At 41.1% G+C, this 20,000-nt stretch overlaps 2 protein-coding genes and 1 long non-coding RNA gene across 4 annotated transcripts in view; 2 read left to right on the top strand and 1 right to left on the bottom strand.

The window, feature by feature from the left end:
• The window catches only part of LOC122362525 (thrombospondin type-1 domain-containing protein 4-like), a 27,903-nt gene extending 9,085 nt beyond the window's left edge, over nt 1–18,818 (top strand). Inside the window, exons 1-12 of one of the 2 annotated variants that reach the window (XM_043264013.1) lie at nt 1,534–1,650; nt 10,029–10,233; nt 11,930–12,105; nt 12,699–12,774; nt 12,881–13,075; nt 13,448–13,577; nt 15,119–15,323; nt 16,487–16,660; nt 16,744–16,917; nt 17,362–17,541; nt 17,684–17,828; nt 18,188–18,818. In XM_043264013.1, the coding sequence (XP_043119948.1) occupies nt 1,579–1,650; nt 10,029–10,233; nt 11,930–12,105; nt 12,699–12,774; nt 12,881–13,075; nt 13,448–13,577; nt 15,119–15,323; nt 16,487–16,660; nt 16,744–16,917; nt 17,362–17,541; nt 17,684–17,828; nt 18,188–18,318 (1,863 nt within the window). In that variant the 5' untranslated portion in view covers nt 1,534–1,578 and the 3' untranslated portion in view covers nt 18,319–18,818. Of the gene's footprint in view, nt 1–1,533; nt 1,651–10,028; nt 10,234–11,929; nt 12,106–12,698; nt 12,775–12,880; nt 13,076–13,447; nt 13,578–15,118; nt 15,324–16,486; nt 16,661–16,743; nt 16,918–17,361; nt 17,542–17,683; nt 17,829–18,187 lie in introns of those variants that run through there. The other variant, XM_043264012.1, reaches the window with a different exon arrangement.
• Nucleotides 10,092–12,739, bottom strand: LOC122362527. The gene is made up of 3 exons (XR_006253127.1): nt 12,607–12,739; nt 12,025–12,151; nt 10,092–10,229 (listed from the first exon to the last, which is right to left on the bottom strand). It is a non-coding gene; the product is annotated as an uncharacterized LOC122362527 (long non-coding RNA).
• The window catches only part of slc24a5 (solute carrier family 24 member 5), a 12,190-nt gene continuing 9,893 nt past the window's right edge, over nt 17,704–20,000 (top strand). The window contains exon 1 of the mRNA XM_043264014.1: nt 17,704–17,828. The gene's annotated coding sequence lies outside the window, so the exon portion shown is untranslated. The remainder of the gene's footprint in view (nt 17,829–20,000) is intronic.

The raw sequence follows: 20,000 nt of genomic DNA, 5'->3' as shown, positions 1-20,000 counted from the left end.
AAAATAAAATAATAGCTTTAATGTTTTTGGACTATTTTGGAATATGTTTTTCACAGTATTACCACAGTGAGAGGAGAAAAAACTTTTTTTTTTTTTGGCGTTATGATGTTTTTTGTTCATAGTAAACAATGTGCTTTGGAGTATTAATAATGCGCTGTATGATTATGGAAGCGGCTTCATCTGAAACGTCCCAGATCCTCTCTCTCTCTCTCTCTCTCTCTCTCTCTCTCTCTCTGTCTCTCTCTCTCTCTCTCTCTCTCTCTCTCTCTCTCTCTCTCTCTCTCTCTCTCTCTCTCTCTCTCTCTCTCTCTCTCTCTCTCTCTCTCTCTCTCTCTCTCTCTCTCTCTCTCTCTCTCTCTCTCTCTCTCTCTCTCTCTCTCTCTCTCTCTCTCTCTCTCTCTCTCTCTCTCTCTCTCTCTCTCTCTCTCTCTCTCTCTCTCTCTCTCTCTCTCTCTCTCTCTCTCTCTCTCTCTCTCTCTCTCTCTCTCTCTCTCTCTCCTCTCTCTCTCTCTCTCTCTCTCTCTCTCTCTCTCTCTCTCTCTCTCTCTCTCTCTCTCTCTCTCTCTCTCTCTCTCTCTCTCTCTCTCTCTCTCTCTCTCTCTCTCTCTCTCTCTCTCTCTCTCTCTCTCTCTCTCTCTCTCTCTCTCTCTCTCTCTCTCTCTCTCTCTCTCTCTCTCTCTCTCTCTCTCTGTCTCTCTCTCTCTCTCTCTCTCTCTCTCTCTCTCTCTCTCTCTCTCTGTCTCTCTCTCTCTCTCTCTCTCTCTCTCTCTCTCTCTCTCTCTCTCTCTCTCTCTCTCTCTCTCTCTCTCTCTCTCTCTCTCTCTCTCTCTCTCTCTCTCTCTCTCTCTCTCTCTCTCTCTCTCTCTCTCTCTCTCTCTCTCTCTCTCTCTCTCTCTCTCTCTCTCTCTCTCTCTCTCTCTCTCTCTCTCTCTCTCTCTCTCTCTCTCTCTCTCTCTCTCTCTCTCTCTCTCTCTCTCTCTCTCTCTCTCTCTCTGTCTCTCTCTCTCTCTCTCTCTCTCTCTCTCTCTCTCTCTCTCTCTCTCTCTCTCTCTCTCTCTCTCTCTCTCTCTCTCTCTCTCTCTCTCTCTCTCTCTCTCTCTCTCTCTCTCTCTCTCTCTCTCTCTCTCTCTCTCTCTCTCTCTCTCTCTCTCTCTCTCTCTCTCTCTCTCTCTCTCTCTCTCTCTCTCTCTCTCTCTCTCTCTCTCTCTCTCTCTCTCTCTCTCTCTCTCTCTCTCTCTCTCTCTCTCTCTCTCTCTCTCTCTCTCTCTCTCTCTCTCTCTCTCTCTCTCTCCCTCTCTGTCTCTCTCTCTCTCTCTCTCTCTCTCTCTCTCTCTGTCTCTCTCTCTCTCTCTCTCTCTCTCTCTCTCTCTCTCTCTCTCTGTCTCTCTCTCTGTCTCTCTCTGTCTCTCTCTCTCTCTTTCTTTTCAGTCTGTTCCTCCTCCAGCAGCTCAGCTTTCACGTGTGTGTGTGTGTGTGTGTGTGTGTGTGTGTGTGTGTGTGTGTGTGTGTGTGTGTGTGTGAGTGTGTGTTCTGCGCTCCGGGAGCGCGAGGCAGTCTCTCAGAGAGTGTGTGTGTGTCATGATGCTGTCTGTCGGGGCTCTGCTCGTCGTCTGTCTTCAGATGCGTGTTCTGGGCAAGCCGTGGTCACAGGTCTGTGTGTTTCGTCTGCCGTTTACATTTAGACAAGCATTTGAAGATCGGAAATGCTGTGGAGCTTATTCTGCGTACCGTATCTCCAGAGACTGAATTAGATGTCTTTTTAGGAATGTTTGTTAGATGCAGATGTTTAATATTGAATAAATATGAATCGGAGCAATGTGCGAAGCAGATGAGTTTTATCACGACTGAGTTTAGTATTTATGAATCTGTTGTGGTTTGCATTGTGTTCATCTAGATCTGTGGATCTTCTGATTCTCTGTTTTATTTTGCAACAAAAATAGATTTAGAGTGAAGTAAAAGCTCTTTTTGTGAACCTGAAGAGTGTTTTTATGCCAGAGGGATTCATTCGTTTGATATCCATTCATTTTAGATTAAAAAAAAATGTAAAATTCCAACTAAAATAATTGCTTTCATTTCTTTTGGACTTTTAATATCGGACCGATTCATTCATTGGACGTGAATCATCTGAGCGTTCGATTTTTTTCTTTAACAAGTAGACGAGTGTAAATGTAAACTATCTCAGCTGGGTTTTAGTGCTTCGTGCTGAACGAGCGTCCTTGAGCGGGGTGTGATTCTGCACAGATGCTCTCTGAAGCACTTCCTCTTCCGTCATGAAGATGATACGACGCCGCAGAGACCCTTTAAACATCATCGCTGGGCTTTTAATAACAGGATCTGAGAGATCTGTGTGTTTTACGGGGTTTTCCTTAAATCACAGATGTGTGCAGCGTTCTGCTTTGTTTTCGTCTGATCACTGAGTATATCTACTCTACATACATTTCTAATTAGATCATATCATATTTGAAAGTACAGATTACACGATAAAGTTACTTTTTTATAGATTACATGACAAGTACGGTAGTTTATTTATCGTAGTGCTGAAAACGTTTAATTGAACGCATCCAAATGAAAAGCTTTTGTTTACCTAATATACTATACGTGTACAGTGTATATATAATTATCATGTATATTTAGACAGTATTTGTGTAGTTTGCCGTGCATTAGTCAGGTGGCTATAATTAGACGGAAAATTGACTAATTTTGCTAACGCTTGAATTATTACTCAGGGATGATTTAACCGTTCGAGTCGGCGGACGGTTGACAAAAAAAAAAAGTAATCATTTTGCAGTTAATTCTTTTATTGTATTTTCAGAAAGTTTTGGTACATTTTTCCTCTCCTCAAATATTTCACTACCAAAAAACACGACAATATATCATTTAATAAAAAGATTATATTGACTTGTTAAGAGTCTGCGTTCATCTACCTTGTATATTATATTTTTTTGCTATTTTATTAACGTTTTTTGAGGAAAATCATTTGCAATTACAATTTATATTGCTATATTAATAAATGTGCAGTATTATACATGGTATATATATATATATACTATCTATCATACTGCACATTTATTAATAAAGCGCTGGTTTAATGTTTAGACACTGTTGCATGCTTGAACTGTTCAGTATATCTATAGATTTTATTAGAGATAATGAACATTGTGATCAGCTCACTGTCTGCCAATGAATGCTAAATAACTATAATAAACTATTAGTTGTTAATGTAGGTGTATTTATCCATATTTTCAGCCGGTTGCTAAGACATTAATAGGTGGTTGCTAGAGTGTGATTATTTGCTCCTGTCAGGTCTGATCTTCTGCTCTGATGGGGTTCAGGTTCAGTGTGTGTGTGTGTGTGTGTGTGTGTGTGTGTGTGTGTGTGTGTGTGTGTGTGTGTGTGTGTGTGTGTGTGTGTGTGTGTGTGTGTGTGTGTGTGTGTGTGTGTGTGTGTGTGTGTGTGTGTGTGTGTGTGTGTGTGTGTGTGTGTGTGTGTGTGTGTGTGTGTGTGCGTCACAGACTGGTACTCGGTCTGCAGGTAATTAAAGCGGCTCCACTGCTGGAGATCACTGTAGTAAACGGTGGCTGTTATGAGCCTGCGGTGGCGCTCTTAAAGTCCCAGCATGCATCTGTGCGTTCGGAGGACACATGCTTCGCTCCCGTCCTCCACATGAGCCCCGTTTCTCTCTCTCTCTCTCGATCGCTAACACTCTCATCACACTGTAAATCTCTTTCCTTCATTGTCACTCATCTATCAGCAAACTGAGATGTTTTTAAAAGGAGAAGTCGTAGTTAATAGTACACAGGTGTAAGTTATTCCCTAACTGAGTATTTTCAGGCATAATTACTTTATTAGCTGTTGTGTTGGATTATCGTGGATTTGTAGATTATATCCCCCAAAAAATTGCTGTGCACTTTCATTTTTTGTCCATTTAGGCCTTTATAATAATGCTTATGTTTTGTGTGTCTGTTCATAAAGCAAGTGCAAGTAAAAAACGCAAACTTTTCTGTCTAAAATGAGCGTGCAGAGAGTTCTGAGGATTCATGCGTCAGTCACGCCGAACTGAATTCATAATCATCTGATATCACTGCTCTCATAAAGGCGGTGTTTGCCGATGAAGTGATCTGAGAGCTCCCGGTGTCTGATTGTTGGCTTTGTAAGAGAGACGCCGAGCTGGATGGAAGCTTTCCAGGCCGTCCATAAGCTGCTGGCTGCTGCTCCCAGTGCATCGTGGGAACTCGTACGAGAGCAGAGCTCTGCCATAAAGCAGCGCTGCAGATGTCCATCCAGAGGCTCACCGCCGTATTTCATCTGATCCTTATTTATTATATGATCACAGAAAGAAGACTTTAGGACACTAACAACTGCGTTTTATTTATGACAGAAGTCAGAAAGTGAATCTTCAGCATAAACAAGATCCAGGTGAACGAGAACACACACACTACACACACTACACACACAACACACACTACACACACTACACACACTACACACACACACACACACACACACACACACAACACACACAACACACACACACACACTACACACACACACACACACACACACACACACACACACAACACACACTACACACACTACACACACTACACACACTACACACACAACACACACAACACACACTACACACACTACACACACTACACACACAACACACACAACACACACAACACACACAACACACACTACACACACAACACACACTACACACACAACACACACAACACACACTACACACACTACACACACAACACACACTACACACACTACACACACTACACACACTACAAACACACACAACACACACTACACACACAACACACACAACACACACTACACACACAACACACACAACACACACTACACACACAACAAAGAGCGGCTTTGTTTCAATCACCTGCAAAAGCATTTATGTCTTGTTTTGTAGTAAAAATATCAAAACGCTCTTAAATCAAGATGCATTTACTTAAGACGTTAAATGACATAACATACTACGTTGTGTTAAACCCAAATTAATATCTTAAAACAATTTGTTGCATAAAATAATGCAAATAACATGTAAATAAATAAATACAAATTTTAATAAAATAACATTTATAAAAGGCAACATTTCTCATTAGTTTTTGGTAGAAAAACAACTATATATATATATATATATATATATATATATATATATATATATATATATATATATATATATATATATATATATATATATATTAGTGCTGTCCAATGATTAATTAAATCTAAAATATATGTTTTTGTTTAGATAATGTGTGTACTGTGTATATTTATTATGTAAATACAGTATTTATTTTAAAACTATATATGTATATATTTATATTATTTATTTTACAGATAAATAGATTGAATATATAAACAACATATATTTTTTAAATATGCATGTATGCGTGTTTATTTATAAAGACATAATAAATATACATATTACACTCACATGTTATGTAAACTAAAACTTTTATATTGATTTATTAATATATAAATATATATATAGCACTAAAATATTCATTATATAATATTTGTCAGTGCTTCTAGGAAATTCATCTTTCAGTTGGGAAACATATATTTTTCTAGTTTTAAGCATAAATTCACTTGATCTTGCTTCTCAGGTTAATGTGTCTTGGCTTAAGAATGCTTGGATATTTGTACTGGAATCATTTTTTTCAGTGTAATAGTTGCGCTGGTTCGGTAAAGGGCTTGAAATATCAACAAATTCAGACGGCATAATTCGAGGTCATTGGTTCTGCCTAGACGTGTGTGTTCCGCTGTGTGTGAAGGTGCTTTTGTTTGAATTCGCCCATTATGGAGTGTAAAATATCCCGGGGCGCTGTAACCGTAGCCGGCGGGTCAGTCCGACTGCGTCTTTCCCGCTGCCAGCTTCATTCTCGCCGCTGAACCACAAACCTGAGCCGCCCGTCGCTTCAAAGAGCCCTGTCTGGAGAGACGAGATTCCATATCACAGTCAGTCTGAAACTCTAGAGCGGGGATACTCTTTTCCCGGTTTAGCTCTAACCCTAATCAAACGCACCTGAGCACCGGTGTCTTCACTAGAAAATCACAGGTAGCTGAGTTTGATCAGGGCTGGAGCTGAACGTCGAAGCTAAACGTGACAATGTGCGAAAGAAAACAGACACGGCATTCAACTCACAGACACACCAAGTGCAGCTCAAGCTAGTCGCGAATAAACTATGAATTTAATAGAGCTGCTATTGCATGACTCCTGGTTGAGGGTTCTGTTATTTCCTGAAGCTAATTAAAAATAACATGGCTTGCCAAACGTATTCAGAAATGATTACGCTTGGAAACAATTCTCTCTGTTCTTGCAACAACAGCATCCAAGTCAAACACGAAATAGTTGTGTGATTGAGTCTTTAATAACGGCGGTAATCTGACGAGCGCAAATGTTAGTAAACCTAGTTATTAGTACTCTCCTCCCATTCGTTTTGTATCTGAAAGGGAAACTCCTACAAATGCATATTCAATAACGCCAGGTGTCGAAATAAGTAGAGTTGAAGTAGAGTTGAAGTAGGGTTTAAGTAGGGTTTAAGTTGAAGTAGGGTTGAAATAGAGTTGAAGTAGAGTTGAAGTAGGGTTGAAGTAGAGTTGAAGTAGGGTTGAAGTAGGGTTGAAGTAGAGTTGAAGTAGGGTTGAAGTAGGGTTGAAGTAGAGTTGAAGTAGGGTTGAAGTAGGGTTGAAGTAGGGTTGAATTAGGGTAGAAGTAGGGTTGAAAGTTGAAGTAGGTTGAAGTAGGGTTGAAGTTGAAGAGAGTTGAAGTAGGGTTGAAGTAGAGTTGAATTAGGTAGAAGTAGGGTTGAAGTAGGGTTGAAGTAGGTTGAATTAGGTAGAAGTAGGGTTGAAGTAGGGTTGAAGTAGGGTTGAAGTAGAGTTGAAGTAGGGTTGAATTAGGTAGAAGTAGGGTTGAATTAGGTAGGAAGTAGGGTTGAAGTAGGGTTGAAGTAGGGTTGAAGTAGGGTTGAAGTAGAGTTGAAGTAGGGTTGAAGTAGAGTTGAAGTAGGGTTGCATTGTGCTGTAAGGCCGTGGTGCGTCCAGCTGTCCACAGCGCTGCATCTGTTTGACCAGCGGCCTCGAGAAACATCCGTGTGATGATGGATGATGTTTTCATGCAGAAACCACCATCATCTCCACCTGTCTTCATATGAGCTCTGAAAATCAGAGAAACACTGTTAGCTGTCGGCAGCGGCGAGTCTGAAGGGAATCTTAGGAATGTTAAAATCCGTGTTTTGGTGTTTCTCCGGGTGCCAAACAGACCGGATGTCCTACAGAGAGAGAGACGCTCTCGGGAACCCAGTGACCTGGATTCAGGTCCGATGCTTCCTTTAGGTCCTTCTGGGAAAGTCTTACTTCATCGTCTGAAAGTCATCATCTGTGATTTATGTCTGAAGAGACTCTGGTCCAACAAAACGGACTTTACGATGATAATTATTACTATAACCATAAGGATAACTATAATTATTATACAGAAGCCTGTGTCTGCCACTGAATAAAAAATCGTGACTTTTTCATCTCATAATTCTGACCTTCTCACAATTCTTGCATGATATAAACGAGAAGCTTAAAGTTTTTGGTTCAGTGCTGTAAATGGGCTTCTATATATAGCGTTATCATTATAGCTTGAAAGTCTGATTGGATTTTGTTCAAACTAAATAGACATATTAAAATTATAACTAATACAATAACGATAACTGTAACTCGATAATGGTAACGGTAACTCAAACAATAAATATAATGATGACTATAATGAGAACGATCTTTTCAGCCAGCCCAAAACTATAATAGTGAGTATAACTATAGATATTTCAATAAACCTAACGATAACTATTTTAACTATAATGATAGCTAAAACCATGCATATAATGATTGTACAGCTTAATATAACTATATTAACATTCAGACCAAGAATGATAGATATAACACTAGCAGTAAATATAGCTATTTCTATAATGATAACTTTAATGATAACTATATTAGCATCCAAAAAATTGGAATTATAATGTTTTGTTTATGATGCAGTTTTATCATGTGAAATTTAAATTATCGCTCTTTAAAGTCATTTGTTTATGTTTTTTTTAATAGGCTGTAAAAAGAAACGCTTTGATTCTATTGTTCTGTCGTTATAGTGTGGAAATCATTACCGAGACAAAATGAAGAGTGTTAAAAAAGTTTGATAATTAAATGCTTTTTTGTTGTTTTTCTTTGAGACGGCCGTTGTTCTGGAGAGCTGGACAGGGTTTGACAGAAGGTCAGATGCCGAGTGACCGCTGGCTCTGACTTCAGCAAGGGATTATGGGTGTTTTTGTGTGTACCTCCCACAGTCTCGCCGGCTCCAAGCTCTTTTCCTCCATTGTTTCCTCGTTTTAGTTTTCTGTCACTTACTCCCGTCTTTCTGCACCTGTTCGCTAAATCCTGGCTTTTACAGTTTGGGCTGGATTTATGAAGCGCTGAAAAGAGAAATATATTCCCTGTGTTCAGCGCTGACGTCTGATTAATGGTCATTTCCGCTCACGTCAGCATCGCATCATGAAAACAGACGCACAGTGTTCAGAGGAGATCAAGCTGTCCAAACCATTAGTCAAACGGATCACGTGACTTCATGCTGGCTTTTTGTGTCACCAAACCTAAACCGGTCCAGTGCGGGTTTGCCCACAGCTTCAGACTGCAGACCACTTTAATCCAGTGAGGAACCTGTTCAGAAGATTCTTCCTTACCTCTAGGGTGTCCTTAAAGGAGTTAACCTCTTTGTTGAACCCAGAATTGCAGTTCCTTGTAAAAATCATTTTAATGGGTAATACTCCGGCAAGGCCTCTGCGTGGATGAATCTATCACCCAAATAAGACTTTTCACTGTGTATTGTAATCTGAACAAGTGTGCCACTCTTTATTCTGATCAATTGAGGGAAAAAGCATTACAATAAATCTTGCTACCTGTGGGGATTAAATCTAACAATCGATTAGCTCGTGCAAACCATGCAAATTATTATTATATTTTATTCTCAATTCATTTCCTGCAGGATCCTAACAAGTGAATGAGGTAAGAGCTGATTCTTGCCGGGATGACAAGCTTGAACACTGACTGGTTATGTACTTGCTTAAATATTGATTTTGGATCATTTTAACCCACAAAAGTTATGAATAACTTTAAATAAAGCCATGTGGTAGAGAGAGATAGCAACAGTAAGCAGCAGTAGGCAGCATGGCTTGACCTACATATTGAGTCCTGGATTGGAAATTTCAAGCCCAGATTTTTTTTCTGCATGTATTTTTTTAACATGTATGTTTTGGCCTATGTTTGGATTGATGGTAAGAGTTTAAGAAAATGTGTTTGCATGCATTTTAGAAAGACTCTTTATTGGTGAGGTTACCGCATTATGGTGCATTTCCATTTCTTTTTCAACGTCGGACCATAGTCGGGACTCTTTTTGTCTGTTCCTGCTTAGGAAGAGTCGTTTGGAAATTGTGCGTTTACATTCTATCTCAGATATCTGCTCTGATCAGTTTTTGACGTTTGTTAACGTTGGCTGCTTTAGACGAAAACTGCCTGAGGGAGAAATTAGTTTTCTAGGAACTAACAGGACTAAAGCCTTTAAGTAAAGTGTGAAAAGTAATGGTCCTAGTACTGAGCCTTGAGGTACTCCAGCAGTAGCACAGAGAGATACAACCACGGTCGGATGATAAGAGAAGGTCATTTGTTACTCTAATCCTCACAGATACCATTTCTAAGAAGGAACAAAGTTGTGATGATGCTATTTGTTTCTAGTATCTGACAAAAAACCTGTCTGTAATTAATTAATTATTTGGGGTTTATGTTGCGTTTTTATTGAGAGCCTTAATAACAGCCAGTTTGAATTGTATTGTAATGACAGTGACAAATTAATAATATTCAGAAGATGATTTATGAAGCAGAAGCACCTCTTTTAGTAGCTTGGATGGAACATGATCTGTTGTGGTTTAGTTTATACGGTTCTTCCTTTCCTGCAGAGCGCCGGCTGTGATGATCTCCTGGGTTCTGGGAAGGTTCCTGATAAGTGTGGTGTGTGTGGAGGGGATAACAGTGCGTGTAAGCTCGTCTCCGGCCTGTTCCAGCACAGTCTGTCCAAAGTGGGCTATCACAAGATTGTGGAGATCCCGGCGGGAGCCACCAAGATCAACGTCACCGAGATGGTGAAGAGCAGGAACTACCTGGGTGAGTAAAGAGCTGTTCACAGCACAAACCATAACTGTAATAACTACAATTAACCACAACAACATTAATGATGACTATAGTGATCTCTATTACTTACTGAAGCGATAACTATAATGGCAACTATAACAATATCTGGTGCTTATAATAAATGTTGCTCATGTTCTGATTGGCTGTGATTTTGAGGCTCCATTTATTAAACAGCCAATCTCCAAATGTCTCTTAGGATGTGTTCATACAGCAGGCAAATGTGCCAAAATCTGGGCAAAGTGTCCAATTTGTGCCACTTCCATATGTGGTCCTAAATCCAATACCGGTGAGATGTTTTCCAATGCGACCCCTGTCTAAACAGTTATATCGTAATTCACTGGAACTAAGCACGTGTTGCCAAGTGCACAGTTTTTGCGTGTAATTGTGATGTTTTTCCACTGTTAATGCATGCTGTTTTTCAGCTTTGTGGGTTGAAGCGACCCCACTAATGTAATGTTCATTCACAAAACACAACTGGACTAGCAGTTGAGTGGATTCTCTCGTGAAAACCTGGCAACCCTGTTGTGCGTGTGAGGCAGTTCAGAATCATTTGTTCACATTGAAAATATGATATTGACCACATTTAAAACAAAAATGTAAACGAAAATGAGTTCTGAGAAAGCACTAAAAGTAGCTTTAAAAAGTCAAATCAGGATCTGTTTTCTGTGGCAGAAACAGCTATTTCTGAGCAGCTCACTTTAAACTGTCTCCTAACCATTATGCGCTTGTAAAACACATCAGATCTGTGCAATTACAGCAGAAAACATCCTAACATATATTTCTGTCCCTCTGTAAGTGCTGGTTTGTTAGTTAAAGGCCCAGACTGAATGAGTTTTTATAGTCGCTGCTTTCACAGCCACCCATAAACACACTCTCCATCATTTAAACGAACATGTGCACACGTTTTACTCAGAAGCAATGAATGCTTTGCAAAAAGAGACGCAGAATTATAAGCAAGTTTGATTTCTAAACATTTAACTTAAAACTTAATATTTAAATCAAAACTGGGAATCAGAACTGATAAGAAACTGTACCCAACCGTCATCACTGCAATGTGCAACATACCTAAACATACTCCTTACAGTAATGCAAATACAGTAATTATGTGTTATTTGTGGTTGTGGATGCATCTATGGCTGGAAACCAATAAGAAATCAAATGTTCTACCTATTAGATTGTTTTAATACCGATCATATCTGCCCCAACCCTAAAAACTACCCCTTTACAGTAATTCAAATGCAGCAATTATCATTGTTCAGATTGATAAATATGACGCAATATTGCATGCACAGCAAACTCTGGTAGGAAAATCTGACAGCTAGGATGAAATGTCAGGACACTGGATTTTCCTTTCCCTGATTTATGAGCCACAGGATTTAATAAACATCCTGAGTGAACGCTCCGAGAGCAAAGATGAGCCTGAGGTCAGTGAGCGTGAGCTGCGTGTTTTACTGAGTTTATGAGCATGTGTCAGAACACTGTTAACTGCTGAAGTTCCCTGTCAGCAGCGATCCGGCCATAACTCTGAGCAGCTACTGTGTGTGTGTGTGTGTGCGTGTGTGTGTGTGTGCGTGCGTGCGTGCGTGCGTGCGTGCGTGTGTGTGCGTGTGCGTGTGCGTGCGCGTGCGCGTGTGTGTGTGTGTGTGTGTGTGTGTGTGTGTGTGTGCAGCCCTGCTCAGCCGGTCTGGGCGATCCATTATTAATGGAAACTGGGCCATCAACCGTCCAGGAATGTATGAGGGAGTGGGAACGATGTTCACGTACCGGCGGCCCAATGAGATCAGCAGCACCGCAGGAGAGTCCTTCCTGGCCGAGGGGCCCACCAACGAGATCCTGGACGTGTTTGTGAGTGACGCCTCAAACACGTCCATCCCAACTCAATATTATGTCACTGCAATATAATACAGAATTATTCATATTTATTTTAATACATTTATTTATTCATTTAGCTATTGTTACCACTTATGCTATTCTAACACATTTTGGAATCCAGTATGTAATTATTATAAAATCATACAAAATTTAATCTAATCTAATGTGAGTTTTTATTATTATTATTATTATTTCATGCATATTTATTTATTTAGCTATTTATTGACATTTTTGAAACCTAATGTTCTATTATTGCAACGTAATACTAAATAATATTAGTCTCATTTTTCAAATGTTATATAATTTGTAGCAAATATTATCGTACTAATATTATTGTCGATATATTACTGTTATTATTAGTGGGACATTTTTCTTAATTTACATGAGGATCGTTATAACTATTAATACTTCTCTCACGTCATTGAGAATGATGATTATTGTTCTCAAACTTGATAAAAAACCAAAACCAAGAACCTGTTAGCTGCAGTATGTTTGAGGATATGGACAGATGTTTAGGATGATCCAGGTAAACCTCAAAAAGATCTGCTGTCTCATGTCTCTCTCAGATGATCTACCAGCAGCCCAATCCAGGAGTCCATTATGAGTTCGTCATGCCGTCGGAGAACGCTGTAGAAGCTCCACGTGAGTCCATGTATATTATGCTCATCTTTTAAAAAGGAGTTTCCAATCCAAGACAAAAAGTTTCTTTAGAACTGGAGAAATCCCTGTATCTTGCGTCGCTCCGCAGGGAACGCTGTGAACGGTCCGGCTGTTTCTGATGCTGACGGACGGCTGACCCCGGAGGATCATAAGAGACCAGGGGTCATATACCCTCCTCCTGTCCTGAATAATCAGCTTCCTGCAGCTCCGCCTCCAACCGGAGCCAAAGAATATAACTGGAAGCTGAGCGGCTCCACAGACTGCAGCGCCTCCTGTGGACGAGGTGCTCATTACACCGAAGAGAACAGTCCACCCACAGATTAAACAGAGCTCTCGAGATGTGGATGAGTGTCGGATCTGGAGAAATGTCTCAGCGATGGATGTGAATGGGTGCCGTCAGAATAATCCACAGCAGTCCATTAGTGAACATCTGGAGAAGACAAAAGATCAAACGAATCCAGCGTTAAGCATCAAATACGAGTCTATAATAACGCTTCCTCCTTTCATTCTGACGGCACCCATTCACAGCCATTGCTCTTGATCTTGGATGGTCTGAGACTGAACACACTTGTGTGTCTGAGTGCAGAATGAGAGGCTGACTCTCTCTCGGTTTGAATGGGTTGCTGGTTTGTTGAGTGTTGTTTGTGGTGTTCAGGTCATAGGTCCACCGTGTTCGTGTGTGTTCACCGAGTCACTCGCGCTCATGTCTCCAGCGGTCTGTGTGACGGCAACACTAAACCCAGTCCTCAGGAGGAGCCGTGTAACGTCCAGCCCTGCCCGGCCTTGTGTGTGTGTGTGTGTGTGTGTGTGTGTGTGTGTGTGTGTTGTAGACCCTGCACTGATTGTGTGATGTTCGTCTTGAGCTTATCCTGACATCTAGTGGTGACTCTCTCTCTCTCTCTCTCTCTCTCTCTCTCTCTCTCTCTCTCGGTCTCTCTCTCTCTCTCTCTCTCTCTCTCTCTCTCTCTCTCTCTCTCTCTCTCTCTCTCTCTCTCTGTCTCTCTCTCTCTCTCTCTCTCTCTCTGTCTCTCTCTCTCTCTCTCTCTCTCTCTCTCTCTCTCTCTCTCTCTCTCTCTCTCTCTCTCTCTCTCTCTCTCTCTCTCTCTCTCTCTCTCTCTCTCTCTCTCTCTCTCTCTCTCTCTCTCTCTGTCTCTCTCTCTCTCTCTCTCTCTCTCTCTCTCTCTCTCTCTCTCTCTCTCTCTCTCTCGGTCTCTCTCTCTCTCTCTCTCTCTCTGTCTCTCTCTCTCTCTCTCTCTCTCTCTCTCTCTCTCTCTCTCTGTCTCTCTCTCTCTCTCTCTCTCTCTCTCTCTCTCTCTCTCTCTCTCTCTCTCTCTCTCTCTCTCTCTCTCTCTCTCTCTCTCTCTCTCTCTCTCTCTCTCTCTCTCTCTCTCTCTCTCTCTCTCTCTCTCTCTCTCTCTCTCTCTCTCTCTCTCTCTCTCTCTCTCTCTCTCTCTCTCTCTCTCTCTCTCTCTCTCTCTCTCTCTCTCTCTCTCTCTCTCTCTCTCTCTCTCTCTCTCTCTCTCTCTCTCTCTCTCTCTCTCTCTCTCTCTCTCTCTCTCTCTCTCTCTCTCTCTCTCTCTCTCTCTCTCTCTCTCTCTCTCTCTCTCTCTCTCTGTCTCTCTCTCTCTCTCTCTCTCTCTCTGTCTCTCTCTCTCTCTCTCTCTCTCTCTCTCTCTCTCTCTCTCTCTCTCTCTCTCTCTCTCTCTCTCTCTCTCTCTCTCTCTCTCTCTCTCTCTCTCTCTCTCTCTCTCTCTCTCTCTCTCTCTCTCTCTCTCTCTCTCTCTCTCTCTCTCTCTCTCTCTCTCTCTCTCTCTCTGTCTCTCTCTCTCTCTCTCTCTCTCTCTCTCTCTCTCTCTCTCTCTCTCTCTCTCTCTCTCTCTCTCTCTCTCTCTCTCTCTCTCTCTCTCTCTCTCTCTCTCTCTCTCTCTCTCTCTCTCTCTCTCTCTCTCTCTCTCTCTCTCTCTCTCTCTCTCTCTCTCTCTCTCTCTCTCTCTCTCTCTCTCTCTCTCTCTCTCTCTCTCTCTCTCTCTCTCTCTCTCTCTCTCTCTCTCTCTCTCTCTCTCTCTCTCTCTCTCTCTCTCTCTCTCTCTCTCTCTCTCTCTCTCTCTCTCTCTCTCTCTCTCTCTCTCTCTCTCTCTCTCTCTCTCTCTCTCTCTCTCTCTCTCTCTCTCTCTCTCTCTCTCTCTCTCTCTCTCTCTCTCTCTCTCTCTCTCTCTCTCTCTCTCTCTCTCTCTCTCTCTCTCTCTCTCTCTCTCTCTCTCTCTCTCTCTCTCTCTCTCTCTCTCTCTCTCTCTCTCTCTCTCTCTCTCTCTCTCTCTCTCTTCAGCTGGGACATCGGCGAGTGGTCTGAGTGCAGTAAGTCGTGTGGTCTGGGAGTACAGTATCGTCAGGTTCTGTGTCGTCAGTCGTACAGTAACCGGACTCTGAGTGTTCCCAGCAGTCTCTGTCGGCAGACGGAGCGTCCCGAGACCAGCAGCTCCTGTCAGCTGAAGATCTGCAGCGAGTGGCAGATCCGCTCCGACTGGAGCCCCGTGAGTGACAGCTGTCCGTCACTGCCCCTGCTCGCCACTGATTGGCTGCACACGTGAGGACTCAGAGCACTAGCCTATCAGCGGGGGCAGTGGGCGGAGCTTGGGATTGATTATTATTAATATTGTTTATTATTTAGTTTCTGCTAAAATGAAAAAACAATTATAAGTTGTTAATTAATTAGTAATATTTCTTCATTATATTATTATTTTGTTTTACATTTCTTCATTTTGCGGATGCTTTCACCAGCTTGGGTCTTATATAAAGAGCTTCATCTTTAATAGGCAAACAGACAGCAGTTAGCAAAGATTACACCAAGATTTCTGACTGAAGTTGACGGGGTAATTGTAGATGAACCTGGCTGGATGAGAAAGTCGTGCTGTAGAGCTGGAGTGGCCAGGAAGACGAGAAGCTCAGTCTTGGCCAGGTTAAGCTGTAGGTGATGATCTTTCTGAGATAATCTTCAGACAGCCTGAGGTCCGTGCAGCTACCGTTGAATCATCTGATTGAAAAGAGAGCTAGAGCTGTGTGTCATCAGCGTAGCAGTGGTAGCAGCGTAGTGTATGTGGAGAAGAGAAGGGGTCCTAGAACCCATCCCTGAGGAACACCAGTGACCAGCTGATGTGTTTTGGATACATCTCCTCCACAGACCACCCTGAAAGACCTAGCAGTGAGATAGAACTCAAACCAGAGAAGTGGAATATCTGTGATGACCAGAGATGAGAAGATAAGAGATCTGATGATCAACTGAGTCAAAAACAGCAGATAGATCCAGCAGAATAAGAACTGATGATTGGTAGTGAGGGTACAGAAGGAGACGATGTTTGTTTATTCTTGTTGGTATTTATTATTAGTATTATTATGTAATCAATCAAACTACTAATATGTCACTATAATACTATTGAACTATTTTAGAATATTTATTTTAAATAATATTGTATTATTATTGTTAATGTTTTATAGCAACAGTGAACTTAAAATACTTACATTAAAGTGCGATCTTTGGGATTTGATAATCATGTTAAACCATATCTTGTTCTCACGCATAGAAACATTTCATTTGATTTACTTTCATTCATTTTGAGTTTTATTCACGTTTGTCACTTGTGCGTGTTAATGTTAGGCCCTTTGTGTGTGTGTGTGTGTGTGTGTGTGTGTGTGTCAGTGTTCGGTGCCCTGCGGTGTGGGTCAAAGGTCACGGGAGGTGCACTGTGTGAGTAATGTGGGTGATATCGTGGCTGATGAAGAGTGTAACATGAAGCTGCGCCCGAGTGACGTGGAGAACTGTGATGCAGGTGTGTGTACCAGGAGCTGGTTCTTCAGTGACTGGAGCTCTCAGGTGAGTGACGCTCAGGTCTGTGCTCAGGTGTGTGTCGCTGTGATGAACCTGTGTGTGTGTGTGTGTGTGTGTGTGTGACGCAGTGCTCGGCGGAGTGTGGCATGGGTGTGAGGACACGCAGCGTTCAATGCCTCAACAATCACATCAGCAGCCTGCCCCTGGAGCGCTGCGGGACCCAACGGCCCCCCGAGGCCCAGCCCTGCAACAACGGCCCCTGTGAGAGCCGCACCGAGTGGTTCGCTGGGCCCTGGAGTCAGGTACACCACCACAGCCCTGAAAATACTTTAGTTCTAAAGGGTTCTTCTGATGAAAGCTATTACAGCTCTCTCTCTCTCTCTCTCTCTCTCTCTCTCTCTCTGTCTCTCTCTCTCTCTCTCTCTCTCTCTGTCTCTCTCTCTCTCTCTCTCTCTCTCTCTCTCTCTCTCTCTCTCTCTCTCTCTCTCTCTCTCTCTCTCTCTCTCTCTCTCTCTCTCTCTCTCTCTCTCTCTCTCTCTCTCTCTCTCTCTCTCTCTCTCTCTCTCTCTCTCTCTCTCTCTCTCTCTCTCTCTCTCTCTCTCTCTCTCTCTCTCTCTCTCTCTCTCTCTCTCTCTCTCTCTCTCTCTCTCTCTCTCTCTCTCTCTCTCTCTCTCTCTCTCTCTCTCTCTCTCTCTCTCTCTCTCTCTCTCTCTCTCTCTCTCTCTCTCTCTCTCTCTCTCTCTCAGTGTTCGGTGGAGTGTGGTTCAGGGAGTCAGCAGAGGTCAGTGGTGTGTCTGATGAGGTCTGACGAGGGTTTCTCTGTGATGCCGTCGTATGAATGCTCGTCTCTGGACAAACCTCTCGGTCAGCAGAGCTGTTTCCTCAAAGCCTGTGGAGCTAAGTGGTTATACACCGACTGGAGCGCGGTGAGATCACACACACACACACACACTCAGAGTAGAACCACATGACGCTGAAACACCCTCGCAACCGCTTGTGTGTGTGTGTGTGTGTGTGTGTGTGTGTGTGTGTGTGTGTGTGTGTGTGTGTGTGTGTGTGTGTGTGCAGTGCTCAAAGACGTGTGAGACGGGCTTCCGTGTTCGAGAAGTGCGCTGTCTGACTGATGACATGATGACCAGTGACCGCTGCGAGGACACACTGAAGCCTCACGACAAGGAGGAGTGTCACCCCGAGCCCTGCCTGCCTCTGATTGGTCAGTCCATCATTAATATTCATTTGTGCTCATTTCATAAAAACACCTCAGGACACATTTACTCAAAACCATAAGAAATAGTTTTTTGCATTAAATAAAATAAAATTAAATTAAATTAAATTAATGGCTAAAAATATCGGCACCCTTGGTAAATATGATCACAGATAGCTATGAAAATGAATGTGCATTTAAAATGGGGGAAATACAAGTTGCACAAAATTATTATTTTCCTAGAAATTCTTATGAGTAAAATATTCCCATTCATATTCCCATTTTTGACACAAACACACAGTGGTTTATTTTAATACATGCATATTGGGTATTTTACTTTCAGATTCATTTCGATGTGTGTGTTTCAGATGAGAAGTGTCGTGATAAATACTTCAACTGTAACGTGGTGGTGCAGGCGCGTCTCTGCGTGTATGATTACTATCAGATGGCGTGTTGTGCGTCGTGCACGCGTGTGGCTCAGAGGAGAACACGCTCCTGACCCCCTGGACACTCGTTATCTCCGGACAGGACAGAACGGAGAATCAGAGAGAATCAGAGCCAGTGTGACTTCTGATCTGAGTTCAGAGAGAGTGTGTGTGTGTGTGTGTGTGTGTGATCAGGACAGAGTGCGACGCTGTATTGAACTGCAGTGTGAACGAGTCGTGAAACTGGATCCGCTTCTTCAGATCTGAAACACAGATCCGATCCGGCTTTCTTTGGCCTGTTATTGACGGATGAACTCTCATAAACTCGATGAGCTTCACGGGAAAAACACAACGATGGACATGATTCCCATACGGAGCCAAAATAGTCTCAAAAAAACATTCACATTCACTAAACCTGCATTATATGTTCTTTAACTGCAATAATCACGTCCAGATGTGTGTGTAGGTGTAAACACATACAATATATGTTTAGAAAATATTTACATATATCTGCATAAACATATACTTTAAATATATATATATATACATGTGTGTGTATTTATTAGTGCTGTCAAACATCCGAAATAAAAGGTTTTGTTTACATAATATGTGCGTGCACAAACATTTATTTATTATGTATATCTAAATGCACATTCATGCGGTATATATTTAGAAAATATTTACGTGTTTACATGTATATATTTAAATAATTCACATGATATATAAACATATATCTTTTAAATATGTACATTCATGTGTGTTTATTAATATATACATAATAATCATACACAGAACATGGTTTGACAGCACTAATCTTTTTATAAATAAATTAAAATGCATTCTAGTTTTAAGGCATCATGTTTTCTAAAGGTGTATAGGATGAGTAATATTATGCATTATAACTGTGGTTGCAGATATACATGAGATATATTATAAAATGCATTAGGTATGCATAAGGTATAATTAACGCATTCTAAATTAGTAAAAGCGACCAAAACATTTGTTTGCAAATATAAAAAAAAAAACTGATTTGCAAAAGCACAACCTCATTTACATTCACAAAAAAAGATTCACAAATGCACAACTCAATTCATAAATATTTAAGCACATTTCTACATTAGTGCTGTCAACCCATTTAAAAAAATATTAAAAATTATTAAATTATTAATATTAAAAATTCCCATTTTAAATATACTTTAAATATATTTTTATATTGGAATGATCTCACATTCAATCTTTAAATGAATGTACAAACAGCACATTTCTTAGCTTTAATGACATCTTCTTTATGACTGAAGGCCAATGTCACTTCTGCCAAAGAAATACTCACTTCACTATAAAAAAAACATAATATTAATATTACACCATTGACTTGTGGTGTTGTTAAAAGCGCTATATAAATAAAAATGATGGATTGATTGATATAGCCTTTAAACATTACATAATCAATTTTAACATTTATTACACTCTAAAAATAACTTCTAATTGAAGTGAACATCACATAAACCCATTATAATGAATATACAGGAACTGAATAAAGTCATTAAACACTGAAAGTTATTGATCAGACATGATTATCTGTGACTGATCTCTAATAATGATGAGGGAGAAAACATTTCACTTATTGTCCAGAAAAAACAGACAGAAATATGAGTTATGATTGACGTCTACTCCAAGCTCCGCCCCTCGGTCAATGCTGATAAATCATTTGAACAGATTTTTTTTCCCATGTTGCTGTTGTGGATTTGTGTGTATT

Source organism: Puntigrus tetrazona, chromosome 18, assembly GCF_018831695.1.
Source record: "Puntigrus tetrazona isolate hp1 chromosome 18, ASM1883169v1, whole genome shotgun sequence".
NCBI classification, from domain to species: Eukaryota; Metazoa; Chordata; class Actinopteri; order Cypriniformes; family Cyprinidae; genus Puntigrus; species Puntigrus tetrazona.
This window is presented reverse-complemented; position numbering and strand designations above follow the sequence as displayed.